The sequence below is a fragment of the Calypte anna genome, chromosome 1 (assembly GCF_003957555.1).
Source record: "Calypte anna isolate BGI_N300 chromosome 1, bCalAnn1_v1.p, whole genome shotgun sequence".
NCBI lineage: Eukaryota > Metazoa > Chordata > Aves > Apodiformes > Trochilidae > Calypte > Calypte anna.
Window position 1 is genome coordinate 83,924,298 of NC_044244.1, and position 12,364 is coordinate 83,936,661.

Consider the following 12,364-nt stretch of genomic DNA (forward strand, 5'->3'; position numbering starts at 1 on the left):
TAGAAAAGGGCAGTTTATCTGAAACAGAGAAATCTGGTTACCAAAGCCAAATGAATGGTCTTAATTGGCTGGTGTAATTAGTTGGTGTAATTCACCAACTTTTGGATGCAATCATTAAGCAACACAAACACAGGACAAGTTGTTTTCTTCCCTGCTTCAAATCTTAAGACAAAAAGAATAATCATTTTTATGAGACTTTTTTTTTTTTAGGAGGATAATGCTTATTTGGATTAGTTGCAAGTGATGTATGCCATCAACTGGAATTCACTGACCATTTTTAGTTTGCTGGATGAAAGATGCTTAAGGAAAACTGTAAATACAGGACAAATGTGTCTTCCCTCTCCATAGTGCAAAGCAATTACAGAATGGTTTGGGTTGATGGTCAAGCTTTGTAAAATGGTCTGACTTGCATTCCATTACTTGAACGAGCATCCACCTAGTTAGGTAAGCAGCCTACAGTGGTTGTACCTAGCATCCTTAAACCCATGAGACACAATTGTACATAGAAATCTTCAGCTCACTCATCAGATTTATATTGCTTGTGTTCACCTTGTTTCTTTATCTGCCAAAGTAAATTTTTTTAAAATAAAAAATAGTACATTTTCTTACATTTGACTCTTAATCTTTCTGACAGAACAAATAATTTCTGCTGTTTTTCGGGACCATAATTACTCCTAGAAATTTCCTAAAGGTTCCTCAAATGTTTCTTATCTGTTAGCTTGAAAGAAAGCAAAACCAAAGCTTTCCCTATTAGAACGGAAGTAAAACCAATGTTTTCTTACATTCATTTGTATTTTCATTTGAAGTAGCAGACAGCTGACAGTGCAAACTACTTGGCTTACCTTAGCAAGTTATTTATTTATTTACCTTGTGTCAGGTTTTAGGTTTTCCACAGTAGAATGGGTTTGATTTGTAGTGATAATTGATTTCTCTTTTCCACCATCACTTGCTCCATTTTCAGTTGACACCACCTCATACTCTGGAAAATTACAGTAAAGTGAAATTTGCTTAAATAACAGCACTTGACCTTCTTCATTGTTCTCTGTTTTTTCAACTGATTTCCTATCCTGCTGCCTTTTAGGCTCATCTGGTAAGGACATCTTATGTGAACCAGTTTGGATATAAGTATGCTAAAATGGTCAGGAAAGAGCAATCCAGTTCCAGATTGCTGAGTGCCTAGTTCCTCATCCTGCCTTATAATTTAATTATGGGATAAAAGGTGCTCAACATCTTACCTCTGCCCAAATGTACACTAGTGACAAAATTTTGAATACAAGTAAGCATAAGAATTCTGCAGTTTGAATGAAAAAGTAGCGAAGATGAAAGCACAATTTCTAAATGCTTAAGCCTTGATCAACTTAAAATAAGACCCACTTTTTAAAAATTTCCAAAGGAAACTGCCCAACTTGGATTCTGCACTTAGGGAATCTGCCAGTTCAGAATTAAATAATTGTGCAGAAATTTACTTCTGTATTTATGTTTTATAGAGGCTCACTATCTTTTCATCTCACTGGGATGTATCATCATGCACAAGCCATGCTCTGAACAGAGAATTAACAACAGATGTTTGGGAAGATACCACTTCAGTCATAGCTCTGTCTGAGATACAGTCTCTTTCTAACAGGCAACCTCTGTCCTAATTCAGAACTAACTCTTCTAAAAAATACACTGACTGTATTTCTAGTTGTCTTCTCTTTGCAAAGAAACTCACAACTTCCCCAGTCTCTTCCTTTTCCCTTCCTAAAATTCCAATACCAAATGTAGCTTTGGTACTTGTAGGCTTGCAAAGGAGAATGTTTTCAAACAACATTATTAATGAACATTATTAAATCTACAGCACAAGGAATAAGCAGGTATTATACTAAGAGACCACTTACCAGCAGCTACAAAACTTCTGGAAAGCTGCTTTCTTTCCTGTTTTTTTTTTGCTTGTTTGGCATTTTTTTTGGTTTGTTTTTGTTTTGTTTTTCCTAATGATACTGTTAACTTTAGTGCTCTTAACTAAATTCTAGCTATCTATAGGACTTTATTGCTATTTTTATTAGTTCTTAGTACAAGGAGATGCATTAGTTGTCTAGACAGAAAAATTAAACACATGCAATGGGATTCAGTTTTAAAAAGGAAAATACTCTCTTAACTGCTGCTGGACTCTCAGATGCTCACTCCTAGCATGAGCTGTGTATTTAAGTGAGCATACACAAAGTGACCCCATTTTGACACCAGCTGTTCAACTATGTCTTCATTTGCCCTCTTCTATGCAAAAAGCAGCCATCAAAAACAGCTGGATAACTTTGCAAGGCAATGCAATTAAGTGGATGTGCAGAGAAACTGCACAAAATTATGTTCTAAAATTTCAAGCTTCTAAACCACAGCAATTCAATCTGAGCAATTATATACATGTATGCACAGGTGAATTTAAGATTATTTACTGAGAGGAGATCAAAAGATTTAAAAGAGAACTCTGCACAGCATTCTTTTATGTTTGTCTTGTAAAAGATTCAGTTATTTAGAGCATATACAAAGCAACATGAAACTTTAAAACAGCTTTAAATATATATCAGAAAGTCAGCATGAGGGAAGGAATTACTGCTGATACTGAAGATTTTAAAATTTTCATATTGCAAAGTCCTCCCGCACAACAGTCACCTGTGAAAAAGCAAAAGAACAAGCACTGGCTTTCAAAAAGAACATGGACCTGGAGGAATGGGTGTCTCAGATGAAAGGGCTAGGGTGTGGGGATGGAAAGGAAAAGGAACAAAATGCAAGCAGAGATCTTTTTTTTTCAGATCCTTTGCCCCCAAGACACCAGCATTGATAGGCTGTATTTCTGCAAAATGTATCTGTGTTTTCTCTCACTTGAGAGAGAATGCATAGATAACTTTACAGAAATTCATCCTTTCTGCCTGACATTTGTAGCCTTTACAGTAAGAAAGTAAGCTCAATCACTGTTTTTCTTATTATTTTCCCCAGACCCTTCCATTACTGAAGTACAATTTTGTCTTTAGGAATACTCAGTATGATGAAACCCCTTGTCCATAACTAATAACCAGTAAAGTAACCTTTAAAAAAATATTAAGGCTCAACAAATTACGTCTTCTGTTTCCACAGCTCGATCTGAAAAAGTGCGTTAAAAAAGAGACGTGATGCGTAAGTCAGATGATTGAAAAAACATGTATAAAGTACAAAAATAAAAAGGGATGACAGAAAACTTGATTTAAGTCTGTCTAAACAAGTAGTGTTACACTGGTGCCAATATGAAGTAATCACTGTTTTCAGAAAATAGGATTCAATGCCTTCTCTTGAATTCAGAGTGTCCTTGATGAGTCATTAACTGAGCAATTTTTGAAGACAAAGGATTCAAGCTCTGTGAAAGTATTTGGAAGCTACAGAGTTCAAACACTTTGCATTATACATTGAAGTTAAAAAGAATGAAGACCGTATTTATACTGCTACATCTAAATATAAAGTTATCTAGACGGAAAACTAAAATTTCTGCCAGAGAATAAAAAAAAAACCAAAAAAACAGGTGATAGTCACATATTCTATAGAAGTTTTAAAACTTTTCCGGAATGGGTAAGGGAATGCCAGGTGTCTCAGTTATCACAGAACAGTCTTATGGAAGAGAAGAGACTTCATGGAAAGTTAATTTTTACAAAGGCTGATTACAACTGTGAGTTTCCACCTAAAGTCTCAGAGGAAACAGTAAACATTATTTGCTCTGTATTACACAAAACACAATGAAGTATCAGAAGGCTGATACCTACATTACACACAAAGATTTATTCTCAATACAAAACCCTTCCCTTGGAAATAACAAAAACCACCAATAACAAACAAACAAATAAATTTTTTTAACTTAGAGAACTTGGTGACCCTATGGTGGGCACAGCAAGTATTATTATGTAGCATTTTTTTATCCACACTGGAGTTGACCATAGCACAAAATAAAAGTACTAGGGTCTAAGCCTCCCTTGGGATTAAAGTATTTTTGAAACGGCATAAAACCACTGTGAAAGTAAAACTAAGCTGGAAATACTGTATTCTGATACAATGGAGGTTAGAAATCAAACTCACCAGTAACAGTGTCATTGTCTGGTTTTTCCCAGTCCAATATGACAAAAGTTGGACAGCCCTCAACAGTCACCACTGTGAGGTTGGTTGGAGGATTTTGTGGAGGACGAGTAGGCTCTTCCTTACTACCAGTTTCTTCTTGGGGAAAATGTTCAAGAGAGCTTGTGATAGAGCAAGGCACATCATCATCTTTCTTCATGTACTTGACATGGGGGGCTAAGAGCAATAGGAAAGAGCTGTCACTCAATACAGAATATATTTACATAATGTCAATAGCATTTCACCTAAAGCACAACTTCCATCAAGGTACCAAGTACAGATCTACACAACAAATCAAAGTCAAACATAATGAGTAAGGATAAAACCCATGTATTAAACATTAAGCAGCATCCTCTTCCCCTTGGTACCACTGAAGAACTATAACTTTGAAGGGATTAGTGGGAGATACACTCTCTGAAAGGATTAGCTTATGTAATAAAATAGGACAACTAGCTTTAGTCCTTTTATAGTAAAATGACACTAAAATTCCATTTCCAGATTTTTAGTGCTATCCTAATACGAAGACATAATGCTTGTCACCACTTTGTTTCACCAGAAAGTAACAAGTCTAGCCCAGAGTCATCCTGTCATGTAACTTGCAGTTCCTAAAATGGCTGTCAAAATCTTAACCACTGTCAGTGATACAGGACCAAACCTTGAAACAAACCTTCTAAGGCAAAAATCTTGTACCCTGCATCAAAATTAGGAAGACCACTCAAAACATTAGTTCTAAAATTAAAACTTAAAATTGAAATTAAAACTGGATGCAAACAATAAGCTCTTGCAGGAATAACAGTGCCTTCAGAAATGTAGTAGCTCTTATGAGACCAAGAAAAACACCTGAAGAATCTTTTGGTACCAAAGCATCTTTTCCAGTCATCTCATCTTGGCAGACTCTCTAGATTACTGCAACAGCAATAACTTGACTATTTAATCATCTAGTCCAGAATGTGTTACCATATTATTTGAATGTGCACAACCTGGCATGAGAGGTGAGACATATATGATAGGTAAATATCCCTTATGGTAAGGGACACTGGTATTAGGGCAATACTTGTCCAGAAATGCTTGCAAGTCCACAGAAAGTTTTTCATTTGGTTTGGTGCAATGGGAACAGTCTTCAGTTGTACTACTGCTGGCACACTGGAAAAGCCACATAGTGTTTGTGGGCAAGACTGTAAACTAGGAAGTGGTAGAAAGGAGAAAATAGAAGAGGATTAAAATTTAGTTAAGGATATGCTGATGGTCTGTGCTATCATGTGACACAAGTGAAACAGAATCAAAAGAAGTTTTAGCTTTTGAATGACCAACGAAGTTAAATTAGGTGCAAGATAGGCCAGTCTTTATATGTCCCCCCAAATAAAAGTACCATAGCTATTAAAATCCTACCTTGATACCTTGGTTTGCCTGAAGAATCTGTTTCTGATGTAGGACTTGAGCTGAAGACAGTTGCATCAACTGTGAGAAACACAATTATAATTTATTTTGCAATTAATATAAAGTTTCGGTGTTCAAACTGCAGCATTTCAGTTTGTTTGGCATTTTAAATCATGGTAAAGTTCTTCCATGGTAGACCTTTGTTACCAGCTCAGTCTTTTTCTTTCAAGGAGTCCATTGTGGCTATGATGCTATAAGATAGTCATAACCAAAATGACAGACTTCATGAATGCTGCAGGATTCAGTTCATGCAATACACAAAATACTCTGTAGATCTTTTAAAAAGGATCTTTTTGTACTATACTGACTGTTTAGCTTGGAGCTTGCTTCATGTTCATAGCATATGTAGCACTGTTATGCTGGCACATGAATTTCTCTAAAAATAGCAAGAAGGAAATCACCAATTCTGTCTTCAGGGTGTACAACTTCCAAAAAATTTGGAGGAAATTTGAAGGCAAATACACCAGTGGGAGGAAATGTGCTAAATTAGTCAGGATTCATGACATTAATGCTCTGTAAAATAGCCAATATACTAAACAGATTCTTCTTCTAGAGGCAAATACAATGATGGACCTCAGTGAACAAAACATGATATATTCACAGCAAGCATTTTTAAACAAATTTGGCATCCAGCTTGATTTATTGAGTACTATGGGTCACAGAGAGTTCATGAACATCATAAGAATTTCACTATTACTATAAATCCCAGTAAATTAGAAAGCATACTTTATGACAGTAGACCTCGAGCTCTATATTTTTGGCTCAAAAGTTCTAACAACACCCTTCCCAAAACCCATTCCTGTTTGTCACTTCAGGTAGCTTTTGGTCTGAACTTGTAGTTAACTCCCAATTTTATAAAGTGCTATCAATTAACCACTGTTTACCTCATTTATTTTTTTCTTCTTTAAATGGTGATAGTTTGGTCAGATAGCTAGACGGATATCACAAACATGTTGAGTGGTACTAGTTAATGTCAACTTGAATGTATGTCCTGTGCAAAAGGAAATGTTCAGGAAAAGAACTGCTTTACCTACTCCCTTCATAGATTTAAAGTAGCCAGTAAACACTATTGAAAGCCTACTAAGTATTTGTTGATTTCTAGGAAGATGGAAGAGCTGTCATGTTGTTACTTACTAAGGAGTGCATCAGAAGGCAGCCAGAACTCACTAAAGTTATAAAAGTCACAAGAATCAGAATAAGCCCAGAGAGAATACTCAACTTAAACACACAATGCATCAATATAGTTTAGGGAAGGGAAGCAAAAGAAGGAAAGAAAGTCTTGATGTTCAAAAGGGAAACCAGAACTGTCTGTAATATGCTTACCATAGTCTGGAGTTGCAAAAGCTGTTGGTGCCTTAATTGATGTTCCTGTCCTCACAGGTGCTGTTGGTCCAACAGGTTTAGCTACAGTGACAGAAGGAAGAGCATGAGGCAATAAGGTATTCACTAGCTGTAAGAGTGAAGCAGCCTGATTTTTGAACAGAACACAGATTTCTGACTACTGCTTTGTAAAACAAGTACTTCCATTTAAACTGTGATACTCCCTCAAAACTTATACAACAACCTCTGGCTGGATTCAGGAAAGTTCCAAGTTGTCCTTATTGCCTTCACTTGCCTTGAAACCCAGTAAGAAAATTCTTCTGGAGAATGTCTTGGGAAACTTCAATCTGTTGGTATATGGCCTGGTTTAAAGCACAGAACTAGCCTACACACACTGGTAAAAGTGGTCAGTTCAAAATGACCAGCATTGACATTTCTGTTTGTCAAATAAAGGAGCTCATTTCTTCATGAGTTATAAGACAGAAGAGCTGGTTAGACACTGAAACTTGAATTATTGCCTCAAATATAGCTAAGGTCCCTTCATTTTTGCTCTCAATACAGCATATCTATTAGCAAGTCTAGAGCATGTGTAGCTATAAACACTGAGTACTTAATTATGGTTAAGAGTTTAACAATGGAACAGTACTGGAATTCACACCAAACGAAATCAAGGTGCACTCAAATAAAGGTAAGAAAAATGCAATGAAGTCCAGCATTTTAAACATTTATAACACTATATGACCAAAGGAGAAAGCTTTCTTCTGAACTGATCCATTCTGTAGTAGGCACCACAAGTTTGGGCAGAGAAGGACTGACAGAGGAAATGTTATCTCTCATAATTAAATAGCTATTTTAGATTTTAAATTCTAGCATTTTAGATTATGTGATAATGCTTCCACTCTTCAGCTGTTACAACATAACTGAAAAAAACAAGTTTCTAAGAGGCAAACAATTCATGGTAGATAATGTCTTGATTGTTGTCAAAATAGCTGTAAATGTCAGGAACATTCACAAAACATGTAGATACTCACAGATAACCACTACATGACTGTGAAATCTCAACCCCAAAAGAGTCAAGAACTACATATATTTACCTTCCCTGCATGTATGTCACAGAAGAACAAAGTGACTGAAGGCAGAGCTCTGGTGAACCAAGTTTAAAACAACAATAAAATTGCTTATTTCCATTAATTTCCTTAATAATATGGAAATTCATTAAGATTCACATTGGAGCCCAGTTTCTCAAAGGTTCTGGAGCTCTCTTGTGTCCTTTCTTTCCATTCAGGAGACTTTCAATGTGTGCATAGAAACCTTACCATAATAATCATTCCACTGAATGAGTAATAAAGATGCTAGTAAGGAATTAACCACAGTGTTAATGACAAAGAGAAACAGGACACAATTATGAAAGGGAAAATCCAAGAACATTGGAGCAAATTTTTCCTTTTAATGGTGTGGAACGGTCTCTCCAGGGAACCAGGAGAAACTCAACTACCATGTTTAAAACTAAGTTGGATAAAACACTAGGAAACACAGAAAAAGAAAAACCTACCACTGGTCCCACAAGGAAGAACCAGATCATCTAACCAATTTATTCCATATTGATTGCCTAGGAAGGTTTGGTTACCACATAACCTGGCCTCTAGCACATAGAAAAAGGGTGAAATTTCAAGACATTGGTAAATTAATGAAAAACTTAATGGAGAAAATTAGCACAGACCCCATTGCTAGCAAAACAAAATCTATCAGGTCAACATTTTTTTATGCTACAGCTTAAGATTGACAATGTCTGATGTTCTGTTGTAGCTATTACTAAGGAAACACCACTGATCAACAGCAAGTGAAGACAACATTTTGATCTGGCTCTGCAATTGAGTAAACATTCAGCTTCCCTGGAGATTTTTGCTTCTAATCTGCTGCAGAAAACACTAAAGTTTTGTCTATGTCCTCCTACCATAGCTAGCATGAAGACCATGCCATAAGTACTAGGTTAAGCTTTCTCACAAGAATGTCTGCTAAAGCAGATGTGTTTTGTAGATGGATAAAGGAAGGGAAGGACAAAAAGGGATTCCTTGGCAGACCCAAACAGTCTTTGCCCACAAAAATACACGGAAAAAAAATCACAACTCTCTTGGCATAATAGCACACACAGGTCTAAGTGAAACAAACCAAATAAAGTGAACAGGAAATCCACAAAAGCCAAAACCTTTATATTTCCAGTGAAGTACAGAGAATACACATGTAGAGGGAAACATTTCTCATGATGCTGAGCATGATGAGATGACAGTTTCTGGAACAACATTAGCCTATGGACTCTAATAGAGAACCCACAGAGAAAACAAAGATACTGAATATCAGCTTCAGGATTAACTTTGGGAAACAAAATATGAAACATGAAAGTTTCTCTGTGCTCTTATACTGATACTGAGAAGCAGGAATACTGCAGCACATGAATGAAGCTAGACACTGTGCATGAAATAACTCAGCTTGCTCTACCTCTCAGTGAATTGTTTTCTGTGTGTCTATCAGCTCCTGTTGGTTGCAGTAGTTAACAGGTGTGCCATATATACAGGACAGAATTGATTTACAAAGTTGGGAGTGTACATTGAAGCATAATATTCAGTATCTTAAAGTTGATATTCTTAAATGATGGATGGCATTATAATTTGCTTTCAGTTCGCTCACTAGGGATGATTTTGACATATCTAGATCAGGATTTAAAAAAAAAGAGAGTTTATGGATGAAGATAAAACAAAAGACACAAGGCATGTATGTTCAGGAGATCAGTCTCTATAGATAACACACTTTAAAGAAAAAGAATCTATATTACGAAATTCTCTTTTGTTCAGATAGTCAGTTCAGAATTATCTCACACATAATAAAATATTTGTGCTGCAAAGGCTGAGGTACCTGGACTCCCTGGTTTACCAGTCACGGTGTTTGGAGGCAGAGGTTTTCTTCTCATTTGTGTAGGCTTGACAGGGGGTATTGGAGGACGCTGAGGGGCAGGTGATGTAGTTACTGGATGACATTACAAAACAGTGTTATTAATCATTTAGTCTCAAATTCCATAAAATCAGAAACACATTAGAAGTTACATTCCAATTTCTCAAACAACGTTTCAAACGTTTTAGCATCAAAAGCAGAGAGGTGATGTTAGGAGATGAAATAAGTTGTATTTTCAGCCTTAAATTATTTGGGAAATGTGCATCATGGACTTTTAAAACTAGCTTACACTGAAAAAATGTAGCTCCTTTGGGATTTTGTGCTAGTGTTACAGTGATTCATCCCATGTCATTCAGAAATGAAAAACAAAAATGTCACTATCACTTCATGCACTGACAAAGCCAGAGACAGTCACTGTGTTAGAAACTCCAGAAACAGCCAACTAGGCTGTTTCAATGCACGGTTCCAGCTGATATCTATTCAATTTATCTGAAAGGAAAACCTAAGCCTCAGTTCAGACTTACAAAAGATTTTACTTGTATTTTCCTGCCAACTACAAAGGATTTTATTATGCAAAAGAAGGGCAAAGGGAAAGATTTTTCCTTCACTATTCACCTTTGCACTTCTTTTCTTAAGAAAAAATTAGATTTGAACAACACATTTATTTAACAAATGACTTCTTGTATCTAACAGGGAAAAATCCTCAAGAGTAATGTAATTCTTATGATGCTGCCAACATCAACAAATATGCAGGTTTCCTGATAATGAGTTACTGGCTACATGGAATACCTCAGTCCCTACACATCAGACCTTAGTTTACCTTCTAAACAGGGTGACTGTGGGCGAGAAGGAAACAGATCCAGAGACATTAAGGAGAGTTTTTAGAAATACTTAAAACACAAAACCAGGAACAACTCCATCTATGTTCCCTTTCCAGTTTGGACTTTTGCAGTCACTTATAAAAGACTTTTTTTTTCAATCCTTCAGATCAAGACAGTGTGAGATTCCGCTGATGATCTCTATCTATTTCAGGAAGATGTGACTGTTTTGAAAATAGTATTTGTAGGTTTCATATTAATTCTTAATTCTCAGATGGAGATGAAAAAAATATGCCTAAAGGCCTGAAATAAGTTAATACATTTTTGTATATATACATCATCATACCATAAATCCTACTACATAGTAGAACCCATGATTGATTTTTCCCTCTGCCCATACTTAGAGAATGGAATTGTCTGAGACACTTAGGGGGTAAAAATGTAAAAGTATAGACTTGTTAGTGGTTTCTACCATATCTTCTGAACAACACAACTGCAAGTTACATACAAGCAAAAGCATCATGTTCAGTGAATTATGTCACAGTTTTGCACTCTGCAAAACCAAGAATCCTACCCTTCCCTTCTACTACTTCCAGAATGAATTGGGTGATGGTCTACAATGCCACCAAATCTAATTAAGAACATGTAGACATTTAGCTTGTAAAGTAGGACACGTAATAAAATTTAGTAATTTTGTGAAAGTGTAGATTCTTGCTAGAACAGCAGCACTGTGAAACAATTATTTAATCTAATTTATTTCATCTCAAGGGTTCTGTGTGGGCCAGGAATATATATATACTTCCTTGACTCCATCAGCCCTCAGGGTGAGGCTCTCGTGGCGCAGCTGGTTAAGACCCAGTACTGCAATGCCAAAGGCCCCGGGGTTCAAGACTCCACAGAGAGCCTCACCCTGAGGGCAATGAGCGCTAGTGGTGCAATGAAGGTAATACAGTGCTCTGAGAGCTACCAGTCTCTCTCGTCTAACCCAAGAGTGAGCTAGTCTGTGGGCGTGAGTTTCACCTTTATTGGCCCCCTGATCTTGCTCATGCCCAATAGGGGCCTGCCCTAATCAGGCACAGGTGGACTCACACCCACTTACTGGCAATTCGAGGCACCTGGTTTATCATGTCTCTCTACATTTCCACATAAATAACTACACAGAAATTGTTAGTACAAAAAAAATTAGTGCTGACAGTGTTATGGCTGCTTGATCATAAGGATACAACTCTGATGGTACTTATTTTCCATATATAGCATAAGTTAGTCACTAAATAGTGATCATGAAATATTTTCATCTTTGTCTCTTTAAGCAGTATCCTTAAGTCAAGAAAACTTGAGTTGATGAGGACAACTAGGAATTATTTCCTCTTTTTAGCAGAGGCATATTTTGTATAGGAAAGGTGGTGGTTTTATTTTTTATAACTGTTAAAATTTGATATTTTATTAACCTTACCAGAAACAGGCTTTTCCCAGGTATCCCTGTATTCAAAAGGTTTTTTCACATCCATGCCAATATGCCTGTCAATATCCTCAGGTGCATATACATCATCTGTGAAATAACAAAAAGGAATTAAATATCTCCAGTGAAGTACCAAGTCATGAAATACTTCTGTATTGTATATGCTCAAACTGTAGCTAACATTAAGTGCAAAACTGGTATACATAGGCCACCTATGTTTTTATTGATGTTTTTACTTATTGATTTGTGTTACCTTCCCATCAAGGTAAGTAAA

General features: G+C 36.3%; 1 protein-coding gene across 1 annotated transcript in view; it reads right to left on the minus strand.

Annotated features, from left to right (window-relative positions):
• Positions 1–12,364, minus strand: part of ABI3BP (ABI family member 3 binding protein) — a 144,214-nt gene that overhangs the window by 19,896 nt on the left and 111,954 nt on the right. The window contains exons 40-45 of the mRNA XM_030468944.1: positions 12,085–12,180; positions 9,778–9,888; positions 6,871–6,951; positions 5,500–5,568; positions 4,075–4,287; positions 868–979 (exon numbers count right to left, since the gene is read on the minus strand). Of these exons, the coding sequence (XP_030324804.1) occupies positions 868–979; positions 4,075–4,287; positions 5,500–5,568; positions 6,871–6,951; positions 9,778–9,888; positions 12,085–12,180 (682 nt within the window). The remainder of the gene's footprint in view (positions 1–867; positions 980–4,074; positions 4,288–5,499; positions 5,569–6,870; positions 6,952–9,777; positions 9,889–12,084; positions 12,181–12,364) is intronic.